General features: G+C 42.5%; 3 protein-coding genes across 3 annotated transcripts; 1 reads left to right on the top strand and 2 right to left on the bottom strand.

Annotated features, from left to right (window-relative positions):
* Positions 1-1,881: 1,881 nt before the first annotated feature.
* On the bottom strand, positions 1,882-2,872 carry LOC106809734 (fucose mutarotase-like). The gene has a single exon (XM_014812920.1). It carries the CDS (start codon positions 2,786-2,788, stop codon positions 2,327-2,329), a length of 462 nt encoding a protein of 153 aa, XP_014668406.1. The 5' UTR covers positions 2,789-2,872; the 3' UTR covers positions 1,882-2,326.
* A 352-nt stretch (positions 2,873-3,224) lies between these two features.
* Positions 3,225-14,971, top strand: LOC106809732 (glutathione reductase, mitochondrial-like). The gene is made up of 5 exons (XM_014812918.1): positions 3,225-3,352; positions 9,196-9,380; positions 11,051-11,237; positions 13,088-13,262; positions 13,868-14,971. Exons 1-5 carry the CDS (start codon positions 3,298-3,300, stop codon positions 14,622-14,624), a joined length of 1,359 nt encoding a protein of 452 aa, XP_014668404.1. The 5' UTR covers positions 3,225-3,297; the 3' UTR covers positions 14,625-14,971.
* A 1,063-nt stretch (positions 14,972-16,034) lies between these two features.
* On the bottom strand, positions 16,035-17,768 carry LOC106809733 (mycophenolic acid acyl-glucuronide esterase, mitochondrial-like; the record flags this gene model as incomplete). The annotated part of the gene is given in 3 exon segments (XM_014812919.1): positions 16,035-16,917; positions 17,233-17,373; positions 17,657-17,768. Coding segments are annotated over 3 exon segments (583 nt in total), but the record flags the coding sequence as incomplete, so codon positions are not given.
* Between the last annotated feature and the right edge of the window lie 1,004 nt (positions 17,769-18,772).

The following is an 18,772-nucleotide window of genomic DNA, read 5'->3' as shown; positions in this document are numbered from 1 at the left end:
GATAACTATAGCATACACACACACACACATATATATATATATTCCCAGACATAATTACCTGATTTTCAAATGCTGTATGATTGAACATTAAAATCAGTAGGCGGTGGAAGTCTTTGAAATCGGTAGTCTACTGCGTGAATCGGTAAGTTTTGGCATGTATACATTTATATATATGGTCAAAGTTGCACATACCCCCCCTATCATGATGGTCAAAGTTATATGTACCCCCCCTAGTACGATGGTCAAAGTTGCATGTACCCCCCCTATCGTTTGCTCCACCCCCCCTATCAAGATAAATTATGAATGGTCCCTAATCAATTATCAAAAGAAAAAAATTTTTTTAATTTAAATTTACTTTCATTTAAAATAAAATTTGCAAACATACATAAAAGGAATCTTTTATGACAGTAAATCTAACCTACACAAAACTTAAGCAAGCATAATACTGTTACATGGCTTTTAGATTATTGTATTATAAAAATACTATTACATATATGATTATTATTTATGGTATATTTCAATATCTGGTAGCCGCAATCAATAACATTCAACAGATTATCTTCGATCACTGATTGGCTGGGTGCAACCGATGATCGATGATGAAATTCCAACCAATTCTCATCACTATTCACACCACTGCACTGCACATTTACACGCACACGCGCACACGCACACGCACATGCACACGCACACGCACACGCACACACACACACACACGCACATAATTACAGTAAAACTCGCATAAGTCGACACTTGGGACCAGCATATTTGTGCAGACTTACGAAAATGACACACCATTTTGTCGACTTACATGTAACTTTGTAAGTCGCCCAAATGATGACTTATGCGCGTATATCGTCATTTTCACGATTTACAAAGCCAATATTTCGACGACTTGGAGAGTGTCAAGCTGATATTTTGCCAGGCTTTATATCTACATGAACTACTTTTGCGACGCCACGCGACTGTTTCCACGCGAGCTGAAAAAAAACAATGCGTCCAAGCGAACAATGCGAATAAAACAATCAGTGCACACAGCAACAACTCAGTAACTCTCACAACTCATGTAAACTCAGTTGCACAATCTACAGGCGATCGTCAGTTCGACCATGGTTCGACCTAAAGCCTGGCACACACGTGAGTAATTTTACTCAAGTAAAATGATGCATGCGTCAAAATACTCAACGAAAATCTGCCGCACACGTGAGTATTTTGACGCATGCATAATTTTACTTGAGTAAAATTACTCGCGTGTGCGCTGGGCTTATTAGCGCATATCTCCGACAGCCAGCCTGCACATCCCCTAGACCGTACACTGCGCCATCTGCATTTCTGATAACGACTTACAGATGGGAAACTACTGTCGTTTGTATTACATGGGACCTGTCTGAGGGCGACGACTTGTACATAATGATGACTTATAAATGACGACTTAGGCGGGGCTATTCCAATGGATTTACTATGAGAGAAGATCGGGACCTTGACTTCCATGACGACTTGTGCGAATTGATGAGTTAGACGATGACGACTTAAACGCGTATTTTGGATTTGTGTCGTTGCTTTGTATGTTTGTGCTGTATGTGAGCAGAGCGTCTTTCTATCAACGCGCGTGCTCTGAATTTGAGCGGCGTGTACCGAGCAGAACAGCTGCTAGATCAAGAGCTATGTATGTAGACAAAGAAAAAATAAAAACAAAAACAAAAAACAAGACTGTTTCGTCATGTATGTACGGTGCGCATGCGCCAGCATAGCAGTGCTGATACCCACACAATCTGAATCTTTATCGTGCGCAAGCTATCTAATGGAGATATGTAGACATGCACAGGCTTCGTAATATTACAGTACATGCGCGCTGTGATCGATTTGTTTCGAACAAATGTGTAAAAAATAGCTTGTTTCAATACTAAAAAAAACTTAAAATCCAGGAGCTTCCAGGGCGCTGCTCCCTGGAACCCCTGCCAGGGCCCTCAGGCGGGCCCCTGGACGCTACACGTAATGGGCGAGCGCCTTAGGCGCTCGAAATTCGCGATCCGCGTGCTCAGAGTGTGTTCTCCAGTTTGCCAGGGGTCCAGGCTGGAGAATCTCCAGTTTAGGTAATGCTTAGGGTTGGAGTCTCTGCATGCCTGTGCCCTGTGGGTTTTGTTGCTTGGGAGATCCAGCCATAAATGCACTTAGAAACGTACGATGACTGCATGTCCAAGTTTTCGCTGTGATAGTTATCGCTGTTTTGTGCATGCAATCAATGTCGGTATCACATGGAGGCAATCCTACTTGGGCCTTACTTGCGCAAATGTACCCTGCTGAGCTACTCAGTACTCTATTAGTATTACACGCTCACATGGCTAACAACTCCTTTCTTTAGGATGAGGTTTCCATAAGGAGCAGTCTCTCCTGTAGCTACAATTGCGTATGCCGACTTTGCTCTGTTATAAAAAGCAAAGCGCTCCACTTCCTCGAGCTCTACATTCATTCCTTCCGATTCGATGATTATCAATTCGTATTTCTCCCAAACTGGTATTACTATGCCTTTTTGCACATCGTCCGGTACCACTTGCATCACTGCCGCTGGTGAGGTCACATAGGTGTCCAACGGAAAGAGTCGCAAGATGCCAGTCAACAGGTCAGGTATGTTATGTCCATCCGCTCTTATCTCGTGTGCCCCGAACTTGCAAGTGGCGCTTGTTGGAAAGTTTATATCGGCCAGTACTATCTCGTCACCGTGACCCATGGCTGAGAGAACGCGTAGCAAATCCGGTGATATAAGAGGAGAAATTCCTTTGAGAACCATTTTGGCAAAAAAATTGTTATCGACCTGCACACACAACTGACTGAACTGTGCACTACTTGCCTTGCTTGCTCTGCCACTAGTTTGTGTAGTCACTTGTCAAACAAATCGCGTAAACATGGCATTACCTTAGACTGGTACCCGGTCGACAGTTCACACGCTACAGTGTAGCGAAGGATATATGCCGGATTGAAGGTGGCGAACGGGTACTAGTCTACATTTACCTAGGCATTTACGGACGTGGACTGGTACCCGGTCCCACCTCTCGGCTTAGTTACTTGATGGGTAACCCATCGAGTAATCGAGGTGGGAGCGAGTACCAGTCTATTACGGACGTGGCATTGTATCGGATGCTCTAACTTTGCAGTTGCGCATGCGCACTTGCGAGCTTCCCGGCGCATGAGCGGCAGCTCATGCGTGACAGGCAAAAATCATACCGTTGAGTCGTTACCAGTGTTGTGGACGTGCAAGGTGAATCAGTAGTTATTCAGAAATTTCCGTAATCATCGGGAATGGCACCGGTTATAAAGAAATGCTTCGATTTCTTGGTGATTGGGGGTGGCTCTGGTAAGTTTATTACTTGCTAAATAGTGAGTTACTGGCTCTAAATAGTAAATAGGCCTACTGAGCTCAGTTCATCAAAAGCGAGTTCGTATAGGGCACTTCGTACGTAGAATGCAGGGCCCAAGGATAGAGAACATGGGTACCACTAAAACCAATGTGCATAACCCTAACCCTAACCCTAATTCTAACCCTAACCCTGACCCTAACCCTAACCCTAACCTATTATATTGATATAATATTATATTTATATTGTCATTGATGTAAATGACATTGCCATTGGTTTTATTGGGAGTCCCCATGTTCTCTATCCTTGAACCGAATGCAGCATCCGTGCCCGGCTGACACGAGAGTGACTATTGGCCCCACAGGCACTTGGAACGTCTCAATAAAAAAAATTAATGGTAAATAAACACGAAATGTACCAAAGTCTTAATGTTTCTCTACTCTACTTCGCCTATAATCACCTGTAAATGCCAGTCAAATGCTTATCTGCAACACGCAAGTACACTGCACGCCCGCGCTGTGCACAAACAACATGAATAAGAAGATATTAAGAGAGAGATAATCTTATTCTCTATCTTATTCTGTCTTATTCATGTTGTTTGTGCACGCAGCACAGGGCGGGCGTGCGGTGTACTTGTGTGTTGCATATGAGCATTTGACCGGCATTTACAGGTGATTATAGGCGAAATAGAGTATAGAGAAACATTAAGACTTTGGTACATTTCGTGTTTATTTACCATTAATTTTTTTTATTGAGACGTTCCAAGTGCCTGTAATTGGCCCGACGGTCGGGTGTATACAAAAGGCTAGCTATTCGCCCGACAGTCTATAAGGATATGAACCAGTCTACGAGAGGTTATCCACGCGCGAGATCTCGCGATATTGCCATTTTTAGAATTTCCGCGCCACTGCTTCCATTGTTAGGGTTAGGGTTAGGGTTAGGGATATGTCTTGATATCAAGAATTAATTGTATTTCTTGATATCAACAAAACGGTCGGCGAATAGACAGTAGCAATACACACCCGACGGTCGGGCGAATAGCCTCGGCCGCCCAACACAGATAAATTGTTAGGACGTGCACTCGTGCAGGCGCGGATTTAGGCCGGTTTGCACCAGTTTCCAGAAACCGGTCACAGGCTGGGTATCTTCAGAATTGACCCTCAAAATTCACCAGAATGCACCAAATATAGCCTAATTTTAAAAAAATTCCCGAGGGGGCATGCCCCTGGACCCCCCTAGCTGTGACGAGAACTATGGAAACTGGTCACCCAAACCCTCTGGATCCGCCCCTGACGTGGATATTCGTCCGAGCATCGGACACCTGTTCGTATGCGCTATTCGTCCGAGCAGCTGTTGAGCATGCGCTGTTCATGTTGTATTACATAAATGTAATATAATGCTAGTCTAGGGAGGCGCCTACTCCCTAACCCTAATCCTAACCCCAGCCCTAACCCTAACACTAACTAACCGACTAGGTTCTCTTATTATATGCTCGGTTTTGTATATATACGCGAGTGATAGTACCAAACACTATCTATGGTGTATATAACCACATATGCAACGCATGTATGCAGGTGCGTCACAGCCGTAGGGCTGCCGTAGCAAAACTCTACGGGCCCCCAGCCTAAATGGCATAAAATAATCAAAAATCTAAAGGGTAAATACCATTTTAGAGCGTCTAGATTTAAAAATTGTCTGGGGGGCAGTGAAAAAAATACACGGTGGCTCGTGGTGATTTAGCCCCCGAAATGCCAAAAAGAGCCCCGGAAATGCCAAAAAGAGCCCCGGAAATGCCAAAAAGAGCCCCGGAAATGCCAAAAAGAGCCCCAGTAAATTTGCATAGAGTTCAATGCAAACCAAATTTTAGAGTGCTATTTTCATGCACGCGCGCTTAAAAAGTAGCCCCCGAAAAATAAATTCTATTTTTTTCCCTGACCCCCCAGACCTTCACACTTCCTACCTACGGCACTCGTGCCGTACGCCTGCAGCATGCAACATGAACAGCGCATGCGCAACAACTGCTTGGACGAATATCCACGTCGAAATTGTTATGGACGCAAAATAATTTCAAAGTGGCTGGAGGTACGGCAGCCGTCGTTCGTTGAAGCCCCTTTTGGCGTTTGTTTGTGGGCTGAGGCAATTATTTGCGATCTTCTGATGTAAAGTTTACAATAATATTCATTTTCATACCTAATCCGAGTGTTTTCTAGCTCATCAAAACTCAAATTGTGAATTTATTTCCCAATGCATTATTTCGAAATCTGAATTGGACGCGGCCATCTTTGTCTTGTTTGTATGAAAGCAAATGGACTGTCGTACCTCCAGCCACTGCCAAATAATTTTGCGTCCATATAACAATTTATCTGTGTCGGGTGGGCACGGATATGCTGCATTCAGATGCGGCTTTACAATAAATATTGCGTTACTAACGCAAGGGCGCGCACCCAAAAATGAACACTGAATATGCACTTGTATGTACAATATATCTTCAGAAAAAAACAAAACTATAATTTTGTGATTGTGCACAGTGGCGTATGCATGCAGTGTACTTGTGTGTTGCAGAGGAGCATTTGAATAGCATCTACAGGAAATTATCGGTAATATTAGTGCCACCCTCAGTGCCATTCGGCTAAAAGGCTAACTACCTGGCTTTACCCAAGCTAGGTCACACGCGCCCCATGGCTAGCTATAGCCCTTGTCATTATATCCCAGTGTAGTGGACACCGACAAGTATGAGAACATAACGAGAACATAACAATAATCGGCAAAAGATAGTAGAGAAACAAAGATTTTGGTAGTAAATACATTTCGTGTTTATTTACCATCATTTTATTATTGAAACGTTCTAAGTGCATGTGACTGGCTCACTGATGCACTTGGGCCGTTTCAATAGTAGAATGATGACAAATAAACATAAATTGTTGCTATCGCCTAATAATTCGACGTGAGTGCTGGTGCAATCAAATGCCGATATGCAACACAAATATCACTGCACACAAGCACGCCTCTGCACAAACTCACAGAAATATAGACCTATCTATAATAATATCAAATATATGCAATCAATATATATATCTATATATATATATTAGTGATGTCCCGATGATCGATTATAATCGAAAATCGATCGATTATAGTCTCAAATTCGATAATCGATTATGAAAACAAATAATCAATTATCGAAAATACCAAAACAAACAAACAAGACACTGTACTCACGATGTGTGAATTGATATGACAAGTAGAGCACAAGTCTTGTCAGTCCTTGTGTTTTAAGATAACACAATACAGGCTAACCAGACGAACACATCTACTCGACGAAGTACAAGTAATTATCCTCCGCACGCAGTGCCGCGGAGGAAATTGTTTTCGTGGCCGTTTCGGTTTTGTGTATGTGGCGGTGTGTGTGTCTGTCCTCTCGATATCTTTGCAACCATAAGAGGTAGAAACTTCAATCTTGGTCCACAGCTGCATCTTATGGGGCGAGAAACCCCTATTGATTCTGAGCCATTTCCATCCAAGGTCAAGGTCGCAGGGTCATTAAAATTATATTTCGAACACTGATACGTACGTATGCAGAGCTGCGTGTGTTGTGATATCAATTTATTCCACCGCGCGCTACAATGCACTGGACCAATGACGAATGCTAACCGTTCCACGAACACAAACGACACGCATTCGCTTTATATGCAGAAGACTCGAATTATATTTTTATGCGCAAAGTTCTCTCGCATACGAGACCCAAACTACCGTATAGCACGCATACATTGCATCACACCATATTGCCCCCGAACCCCCCTAATTTGGCAAGCCAAGGTGTGTGATTTTTCACTCGCCTGCCTTTTCTAAAACACAAGGACTGCTTGATCATGTTTGTTTAAAACTTTTAATGTTTTAATAACAGCATTTAAACCATTTCTTTTTAAATTGATTAAATGCTGTATAGGAACAGACATTGATATACATACAGCAACCTTCACAGAGTTAATACATGATCATAAAACATGATAATATTGAATGCTATGTAGTATGTATAATTGTATATACAAAGTAAGATTAAATTAAATCTATGCTATTATTAACCGATTATCCGATTATAATCGATTATCGATCGGTTAAGGGAAACCGATAATCGATTATGAAATTCCAGCCAATTCCCATCACTAATATATATATCTAAAAAGACACTGTCTTTCTGTGAGTTTGTGGATAGTAGCCCTGCTAGATACAATAATGTAACCCAACTCAGAGTAGTATATATTGTAGGGGTTGTGTATATTTGCAAATGGTCTTTGTTGGCGAGGAATATTGCAGGTACAAACATTCAGGTGTTAGTTAGAGGTTAAAATGTTAGGGGCTGCAGTAACTGATTGTTCTGCACTCAAAATCATGACCACTAGCTCACAAGGCAGCAGGTTCTGCTGTCAATGTCCCTGGTTGTATTCTTCATCACTTCACTCATGAGCTTGGACCTGCTTTGCACAATGAAAGTTGTGAACCGCATGTCCTTGGTTTTTTTTTGGAGTGAAAACAGGCTTTTCTCACCCCACTGTACAAATTAAGGTGTTGCAGGCCCCTCCCTACGTTGCGCAAACCGGGCGCGCTCGCCCCGCTTGGGAAAATTTGCCCCGTTTCAATTGTTGCGTCACGTTTAAATTACCTCCGCCCCGATTAAATTCCACCACAATAAAGGTTTGACAGCGCGGGAATCGATCGTTTGTTGATGCCGCCATTTTGCAAGCAGTAACCAAAGCACACTTGTGTGCTTCGCTGTGATTGGCTGGTCACCCTCACTGCTAAGCCAATCAGCAGAGAGCTCTTTTGAACAGTTCACACATGCGCATAGTCAAAAACTACATGAGGAACAGGGAACAGGCTGAGTGAGTCAGCTTTGGAGGCTGCTGCAATTGCCATAGCTGCTGCTACTGGCAATTGAGGGGCCACCTCTGCAAGAATTCCCATTCGACCAGGCCCCCGGACCCCCCTAGTTTCCCCTCCCCCTCCCCCCTTTTTCAATTTCATCCTGGGGAGAACCCTGGTGGTGGATCTACCCTTCAGTATAACTATCGGCATACCACACAGCAGAAGCAAAATGACAATTAGTAACAAATTAGGCCCTATGTGCTGTATTTACAATGTCCGATAAAGTATTAACAGGACTATTACAGCTACAAATGCATTACATTTACAGCTACAAATTACACTGGAATAGATCTACATCCCAAGTACAAAACAGGATCGCAAAGGACCCCCCCCCCCCACTACGTTTTGTTACTATTCCCAAGAATTTCTGAAAGCACGTTTATGAATGAATGGGGGATGGTCTGGAGGGGGTAAATTGTACCAATTTAAGCTCCCGTTCGCGAAACATATACATAAGCTGTGGCAACTCATAATGACTGTGTTAGAATTGTCAAAAGTAAACGCATCTGGAAATTAAGGCAAGTCGATTAGGCAATTAGGGTAAGTTGGAGGATTCATGATTGTTGCAAATTAGTATAATTGTGTGGTTGGCAAAGTGCATGACCATAATACAGGTGAAGTTGCTTGAGCAGATTGTTAGCCGGTTTATTACCACGAGCTTCGCTGCACAAAGAGAATGGCGCATGTGTGTCAACAATGGAACATAATTGTATAATCATTACAATTAGCTTCAGCTTTGAAGATACGTCAGCCCTGACATGCGTTAAATATTTAAGGAGAACCCTGTATACCATATCCACGTAACTGTAAAAGTTGTTGAATGAACTTCGATGACGTGTGTTATAATTTATTAATTAGCATTGTTGGCAAAAATTCATGAATATAACAACCTTAATATAAATTCTAATATTATCTCCAGGTGGCATCGCGAGTGCAAGGCGAGCAGCAGAGTATGGGGCTCGTGTTGGGTTGGTAGAAAGTGGTCGTCTGGGAGGTACGTGCGTCAATGTTGGCTGTGTGCCTAAGAAGGTGATGTTCAACGCAGCCGCGCACGCAGAGTTGCTACATGACCACAAGGACTATGGATTCAATGTTGAGGTCAAGGTGAGACAGAGGGCTCAAGCTAACTTTCGAACCCATCATGTACCGTATATGATCGCGTAATAATCGCGGGCGCCTATAAGCCGCACCTCAATTTGAATCGGGTAACCAAGTATTGCGCCTAGTTCAGGTGTAAACCGCAGGCATAGTTTTGTCTCTCTTTTAGACAGATTCGTAAGCAGATTATGAGCACATCATGACATGTTTGAAGAGTCCTTATACAAATTCAAAAACATTTCAATCATAGTTAATACTACATTATCAAAAAATTTAGGCAAACACGATTTATGCATTTAAATTAATGAACGTTAGATTCACCCATTATCGCCCCCGCGAGTGACAAGACTTAGCAACGATCGATGAACAAATATTTCCCCTCACGGTATGGCGCACTTATAAACCGCAGAGCAAATACAGGGTTGAAATCTGAGGCTAAATTTGCGGTTATTACGCGATCATATACGGTACTTGCATCGTCGCCATAACCCTAACCCAATGCCAGCCCAACCCTAGCTAGCGCTGAGAGGGTCTATGTCCCCCAGGGTACTGCCGGAACGTACCCTGGTACTATCTAATATGCCGGACCGTACATCGCCTACTCCACTAACGAGTCTAGGGAGTCGCCTACGCCTACTCCCTAACCCTAACCCTAGCCCTAACCATATTAGATAGTTACCAGGGTACGTTCCGGCAATACCCTGGGTGACATAGACCCTATGAGCCTAGCTAGCCTGTACGAATTCACCTGAGACCATTACCAAGCTAGGTTGGTCAATTAGTAGATAGGTAGGAAGGTAGGTTGGTAGGTATGTATGTACTCACCTACTCCCACATAAATAATAAATCTTAATGTATGATAATGCAATGTTGGCAGAATTGCTAAGTTTAAATGATTTTGTAGCTATGAGAGGATGGAATACATCTGCAACCGTGTGTAATGTAAAATAAAGAAACATTTTAAATAATGAGATGCAAATACTCTGTTTTACGGGCTCTGTCCAATATTTGCACCAAAGTTGGTGTGGCTCCCTGAAAATTGTTATTGCGTTCGCTCGTGCATGGCCAGTGTATACAACTATATGTTGTTGTTGTCACTCACGCTGTGCGCTATAGTGCACAGCTCACTCACCAGGGGTAGAAATTACCTTTTAAACACGGGAGTCCAACGGACTCCCTATTCCTACTCTCAAAAAGAGGGATCTGTAGCACAATGAGGGAGTCCGCAGTCTGAAGTTCAAAATTAAAGATATTAACAATAACACGTGCTTATTTTTAAGATTCATGCGGTTGCACGTCTGTCAAATTTTCTTTGGACTTTTACTGAAAAAATACGGTAATTCCGCGAAGCCGTGCTCTGGAATGAACTAGTTAGAATGGTAGAATTTTCAGGGAGTCACACGGACTCCTGCATATGTCAAATCAGGGAGTCCGACAGTAAATTAAGGAGTATTAATTTCACACCCTGCTCACTGTGCACTGATTTCACATGTGCTACTTGAAATTGCAGCTCAAGTGAGTGTATTATGGAGTGTGCCTTGAAGATGTCAGTTCCACTGAAGGTGACGTATCCGGCAGTCCAAAATTTTGATTAGGAATGGGAAAGCCCTGTGGCGGTGGGTAGGGAGATTTGGGGATTTTTGCAATTTCTAACTTTTCATCTGTGTTATACTTAGGGATTTGATTGGGGTGTCATCAAGAAGAGGAGAGATGATTATGTGTCTAGACTGAACAATATCTATGCAACCAACCTGGACAAGAGCAAGGTCGATGTTATTCGTGGTCACGCGACACTTACAGATGATCGCAGTGTTGAGGTGAATGGAGTGAGATACTCTGGCGATCACATACTCATTACTACAGGTACAGCACATGAGCGAAAAGCTTCTCCATCAGGCCATAATAAAAACATCGTTTGTTTGCTCTCACCGACCGACCCGCCAAAAAGGGGCGGACTCAAGATTTTTATTGATCTTTCCCATTCTTTTTTTTTCACAAATTGTATCACTGTACATTTTATAAATCTGTAGGCAATACATTATAATATGTATCAAGCAAAACAAACATTCAACATGAAAGGTATCTCCACACAAGCACACCCGAGCATGTATAGACACCATGCTGAATCTGTAAAAAGACCCCCTCAAAAAAAGCCTACCTATACCTACCCAAACTTTTCAGCCTGGGTCGGGTGAGGGCAAACAAAGATTTTTTTCATTGTGGCCCCACATCATAGTCACAAATCCATAGAAGAAAAACGCAATGCAGGATACTCCCCTAGAATTTCAGTAGGCATTAATTATGCTTATAGATGAAGGGAAAAGCCCCACCTCGCCATTACAGATTAAAAAAAGAATAACCATCTGTGTGATTTTTAAGAACTGTTTTTACCTAATAAACAAAGAAAGATTAGAAAGAAATAGAAATATATGAAAAAAAGCTGGAAATTAAGGCATGTCAATTACACAACTAAGGAATTTCAAAGGATTTATTGGATGTGGAAAATTAGCTTCAGCATAGTTTATTGCTATGGTTAGATTTGCTATCAATTTATATATATAGTACTAGCGGGATACCCGGCGTTGCCCGGGGAAATAAGTGACATTACTCAGTTGGTGACCGATTGGTTGAAAGGAAAATACCCCAAAAAATCAAACTATCTATCTATCCATGCATCCATCCATCCATCCCATTCGATGCCATCCTATCCCATCCCATTGCACCGCATCCCATCCCATATCCCATCCCATCCCATCTCTAGGCTGTAGTAGAAACATGGTTTTCCGCACGCAGTGTGCAACCTTTGACATACGTACGTGCAGCGATAACGTAACCTCGGGCGCATATGGCGGCCGCCGATTCCGAACCCTCCAACGGCCACCGCTCCTATTGAGCACGCTGGCGCATTGCAGCCGCACACATGCAGCCGTTAACCCCCCCCCCCCCCAACACCACCACCATGCGCTATTAAGCTATGGGCCGTAGGAAAGTGTACTAACTCTAATATCTCGCGAACGAATTGAGTTACATTTCTAAAATTCGAGATACATATAAACACATGTCTTAGCTATGGTCTCCGTGAATATTGAGTTTATTGAAGCACAAATAGTTTAATTAATTAGCAAAAATATACGTGCGATATCGCTCATATAGGAATTCTGAAAATATCTTTAGTTAGTACACTTTCCTACGGCCCATAGGTTAATAGCGCATGGTGGTGGGCTGTTTACAATGCGCCAGTGTGCTCAATAGGAGCGGTGGCCGTTGGGGGGTTCGGAATCGGCGGCCGCCATATGCGCCCGAGGCTACGTTATCGCTCCACGTACGTAGGCCAAACGTACACTGCGCACAGAAAACCATGTTTCTGCAAACTACTTGTATCGTTCGCTGACCAACTACTAGTATGGTTTAGCAAACTAGTGTGGGGGGAATTGTGGTTCGGTGGCGCACGCACCTGTTGGTAGGAAATATGTACACGTGTTTCTGTAAAGGAAGATAAGGTTTTTATAAATAACATGTTGGTGGCGTTACAATGTGTATGGTTGGCGGAAATATGGTGTGTGTTTGTAAACCGACATATAGTTTGACTAAATTGACAAACCGTACACCATAGATATACCCTGCAGAAATGAAATTGTGTGATATATGTGATAGAATGTGATACATGTTCGTATGTACATGAAATAACTGTCAGCAATTTGCCTTTCTATTAGGTGGTTACCCGATCGTACCCAAGCTACCTGGGGCTGAGCTCGGCATAACAAGTGATGGCTTCTTTGAATTGGAAGACCTGCCTAAGAAATCGGTCGTCGTTGGAGCAGGATATATCGCTGTAGAATTAGCGGGAATATTGCAGACGCTGGGTTCAGATGTGTCCCTGCTCATCAGGTGTGTCTTTGTTATGTGCATCAAAACTGTGCGTCATTATTTCATATCATACAGACCATCATTACTAGAGTTAAAATGATCATTTCTAAAATAAATCGAAAAATGAATAAATTTAGACAAATTTGATGTAGAAAAAAGATTGGATTTACAAATTGAATCAATGTGGAAATATCAGCATTGGTTCAATTTGAAAATCCAAGCCTTTTCCATGTAATTTAAAACGAGTTTCTCACTAAAATCGAAAATGAATAAATTTAGACACCTGTCAACATACATATTACTGGTTACTTCAGCGTAAAAATTATTAGCAGTTCCTGCTGTTATAGGCTATAAAACAGTAAATGAACAGTTAACGTGCACCTGCTTTCTTCAGATTCGCGGTAATGGAATGTTCAAACTGTCCCACAAAACAACTGCACGTAGTTACGTGACACAAATATTAATAGCCTGGTGCCTATCTCGAAATGAAATGTGCAATTAAGCCTATAAGATAACATTTAGAAGAAATATGAGAAAGCTACAAATAAAAAGCAGTTCTGGAATATTTACGTAGTAGGTTTTTGAAATCGCAGTTGTGTGTTGAGATGGCTGTGGTGATGTTGCAGGTACGATAAGGTGTTGCGTGCCTTTGACTCGCTTGTCAGCACATCGGTGACGGGCGAGCTGGAAAATATTGGTGTCCAGGTCAAGCGACAAACTCAGACCAATTCTGTCACGAAGCAGCCGGATGGTCGTCTAATGGTGGAAACCACCACCGGTGCCATAAGTGATGTTGATTGCATCATATGGGCGATCGGGCGTGTGCCTAACGCTGACTTCGGCCTGAGGAACATCGGGGTCGAGCTTGATACCAGAGGTCACATTAAGGTCGACGAGTTCCAGAACACGACCGCGGAGAGGATCTATGCCCTTGGTGACGTATGTGGCAAGGCACTTCTGACTCCCGTTGCCATAGCCGCAGGACGCAAACTTGCAATGCGGATCTTCGACAAGCAAGTTGGCGCAAAGCTGGACTACAACCTGATTCCAACAGTCATCTTCAGCCATCCTCCTGTCGGTACGATCGGGATATCGGAGGAGGAGGCTGTGAAGGAACATGGAGCAGATGCCGTGAAGGTGTACAAGTCTACGTTCTTGCCGCTGTACCACGCCGTCACGGACCGCAAGGTGAAGGTCTCGATGAAACTCGTCTGCGTTGGGCTGCAGGAGAAGGTCGTTGGTCTACACATGATTGGTCAGGGCTGCGATGAGATCCTGCAGGGATTCGCCGTTGCAATGAAGATGGGGGCCACAAAGCGCGATTTTGATGAAACAGTCGCGATACATCCGACTTCCTCTGAGGAGCTTGTGACAATGCGTTAGATAAGCAAGTAGTCCTCGCTCCAGATGTTCAGTGCAGCTATCGCTTGTTGGCTCTATCATAAATTTTATTTTCAGTAATAACATTGTTTAAATATAGCACTCATAAATATAAACTGGTTCACGAATTCCATTCCATTCGCATGCGTGCAATGGACCATATAATACCAAAAATATATCATTATTAGTGTAGGTACTAGGTATGTATGCATATCACTTGATGTGATTTGATATATATGCATTGATAAATTTTTGGTAATAATGAATTCTTGCCATGTCAGGGGCGTGTACAGGATTTGTACCAGGGGGGGTCTGACCGTAACCCAAACTTGCGAGCACGCGAAGGGGGTGTGTGGGGGGCCCTCCCCCAGAAAAAATTAGACCTCAGATGCGTTTTCTGCGCGAGCAGGGGGGGGGTCCGTACCCCCTGGACCCCCCCCCCTGTACACGCCCCTGCATGTAGTATTGTTCCCTGAGTAAGAACAAAGTGTATTATGGTGTATTTGTGCATTGTGAAACTGTGTCATGCCAGATATAACTATCTGAACTCACTATAGCCTCGTCTACACGACGAACCTTAACTCGAGTTAAGCGTCTACATGGGGCCGTAAGTTCACACGCACGCATGTACGCACGTGTAAGTGCACACGCACGCACGTATACACGCACTCACGTTTACATACACACGCACGCACACACGCACGCACGTTTACATACGCATGCACGCACATATACGTGCGCACGCACGCATGCATAATAAATCGGTAATAATCGCTATCGGGTGTTCGTCGTCGTGTAGACGAGGCTTATATGTGAAGAATTATAATGTAGAATAATAGCACTTTTCAGGGGGAGAAATTAACTTTTGAACACGGGAGTCCAACGGACTCCCTACCTTAAAAAAAAGGGGTGTCCGCAGCAAAATGAGGAAGTCTGCAGTCTGAGGTTAAAAATTAAAGATATCAACAATAACGCATGTGCTTATTTTTATGATTCATGCAGTTGCACGTCTGCCAAATGTTCTTTGGACATTAGCTGAAAAAATACGGTAATTCCGCGAGGCCGTTCTCCGGAACGAACTAGTTAGTATGGCAGAATTTTCAGGGAGTCACACGGACTCCTGCATATGTCAAATGAGGGAGTCCGACAGTAAATCAGGGAGTATTTAAGTCCGGACTCCGTTAATTTCGCACACTGAGTTTTACTGGATGAAATTAGGCAGTCAAAGATGTCCTGAGGATTATGTCCTGATATTAAATGGAAATTATGTAACTGTTGATTGATTGTCACTCTTGTGTACATTAGAAGCAACTAAAATATTTTTCTGTGATTTCCAGAGTTCATCTGCATATACGTGTACATGTTATCTGGTTAGGGACCTTTCACACACATTAAAGTAAATTATTCCTTCAATTTAATTGTTCATCAATCTTTTTTTGTTATTGTTTTATCACTGACCCTTTAGCAATAGTACAAACGTCACTTACAAACTGTGTCACCTTTCTGACATCATGTATGTCTAACACAACAAGGATCTTAATTAATTTTTGATGTATTGCACATACCCTTCATGATCATCAACATATTCCTAAAGGCTCAAAACTTTTGGCACCTTTTATTAGTTTAACGAATGTATTTACATATCTAGCTAATATAATTGTATGTTGAAATAATGACATAATTTGGACAATTATGAATGGTTCACATTGTGATTTATGAGTTAAGTTTTAAAAACCAACAATCAATCAATTTATTAAGCTTTGAATTTTACTGAACTTAAATCCTTTTAAATTTGAATTAGAAGCATGTCTCAATCAAGTAAAATTTGCATGATAAAAAAACGTTCTTTCACTTTCTAGAGATAGACAAGTAATTTCAATCTTGTATAAGCAAATCCATACCACTTATAACTACGTGTGACTCCCATATTAATGATTTGCAGCTTCGCTATGACGTGATACTCAAATTATGTGCAAGACAGCCGTTTAATGAGAGAATCAAGAGTCGTTACAATCAGTCTTATGTCTTCTTCCTCTGACATTCTGTGCCTGCCGTTCTTGCGAAGAATGACATCAACATCGTCTGCCTCTGAGAGTTCAGCTAGCTGCAGTGAGATCTTGTAGGGCACGCTCTCATCCTCCATTCCGTGAATAAATCGCAGGGGGCACCTTACCGGAATCGATGTGCGTGTAAGCAGATGATGCCGTCTACTCTCTTCCACCATGTTTTTTGTGATGGAGCCACTGTCTGGATCGGCAAAGGACAGCCTGCCGGTTTCATCCAACTCTCTCTTTTGCTGAAATCACTCACCCACATAATTATATGATCAAGTAATGGAGTCTATCTGAGTCAAGCGATCTCTGTATATATGTGCTAATATCAATCTCAAGTATCCACCCTAACTAACCATCACTATGGCAATCATAGATTAGAAATTACCTCACTCAGCATCTTGCCATTGCAATCAAACTTAAATGTAAGGTGACTGACTGACTTCTAATATTATTTATGCCCACAGGGACTATAAATACATGTTCTTGCTTGCAGAAAGTTTTCCGTACACAATTAGGTATTACAGAGTCCTTGAGAGAAGAAACCTCATAACACTCACCTCCTCAGTTAGGTACTTTTCATACTTCGTTGCAAGAAAGTCGGATGCTGTGGCAATTCCAACAATACCACACACTCTCTCAGGCCATTCCATAGCAGCTAACAGTGATAACCAGCCTCCCATGCTAGATCCGACGAGTATCTAAATATTTGGGGTTGTGGAACAATAGAATTTTCATGATATTTCATGACCTTTAGAATGAATGACATCAGTTTCAATAAATTGGGCATATTCCAGCGTGATTTTAAAATATTAAACTGGGATGTTTAGAAATTTAAAAAATGGGAAAATATGATTGTCATAGATAGCCCCTATAAATGAATGTCCAAGTGTTTTTTTGTCGAATATTATTCCTTTAAAAACTGAAAAATTTGCATGTTGTTATCTAAAAGGTCTTCTAAATGTAAATTAAACCCGTACACACTTGAGGTCCTGAGGTGAGCTTATCAAGAACAGTCAGTAGATCCACTTTCCATAATCCTAGTGTGATGTCATCTAAACAATCATCATGTAGGGTTGCTCCGCAGTACTCAAACCTAGAACCAAACTACCAGTTTTATTACTACATTGTACCAGGGCTTGAAACTAACGTTTGTCCGCTTGTCTGAGGCTAGTAAAGATTCGTAAAGGCTAATAGCATGTCTTGGCCACCCAGACCTGCTAGTGAGAGCCAGGAATACCCAAATCTGTAGCTACGATTTGTGCAAATGTCAATTTGATCGCTAAATTTCAGCAAGCTTCCTAATGTTGATTTAAATTAAATCCCAATGCTAAAGTAGCCAGCTTCGGAATGTATCTCCGATAATCTAAAATCAAAATTGTTCTGGGGATCCCCCCACAGACCCACTGGCGCAATCTTTCCGTGACTTTGTGCACAGCGGTATGGGTGCGGTGAAATTGTGTGTGGCAGAGGATCATTTGAACGACATTTACGTGGAATTATTAGTCAATAAGAGAATACATAAACAGTGAGACTTTGGTTGTAAATACCCTTCGTGTTTATATACAGTAAAACTCGCATAAGTCGTCATCGTCTAACTCATCAATTCGCATAAGTCGTCATGGAAGTCAAAGTCCCGATTTTCTCTCATAGTAAATCCATTGGAATAGCCCCGCCTAAGTCGTCATTTATAAGTCGTTGCCATCAGACAGGTCCCATGTAATACAAACAACAGTAATTTCCCATCTGTAAGTTGTTATCAGAAATGCCGATGGCGCATGCGCAGTGTACGGTCTAGCTAGGGGATGTGTGAGCTTGGCTGTCGCAGATATGCGCTTACTACAGTTCGTTCCAGAGCACGGCCTCGCGGAATTACCGTATTTTTCCAGCAAGTGTTTCAAGGAAATTTGGCAGACGTGCACCGCAAATGTTCTGCAATGTCCAAATGTGTAATCAACAGCGGAGGCGTGTTCAGGAGACCGAACGCTCGCAAGCGCTCGCCTTCTGAACGACACTGCGCTCGCGAGCGCTCGCGAGCGTTTGCGCGCAAATTCAAAACGCTGTTCGCTCAGCGCGCGGGTTGTTTACAAGATGGCGACG

Source organism: Priapulus caudatus, unplaced genomic scaffold (assembly GCF_000485595.1).
Source record: "Priapulus caudatus unplaced genomic scaffold, Priapulus_caudatus-5.0.1 Scaffold380, whole genome shotgun sequence".
In the NCBI taxonomy this organism is placed as follows: domain Eukaryota; kingdom Metazoa; phylum Priapulida; class Priapulimorpha; order Priapulimorphida; family Priapulidae; genus Priapulus; species Priapulus caudatus.
This window is presented reverse-complemented; position numbering and strand designations above follow the sequence as displayed.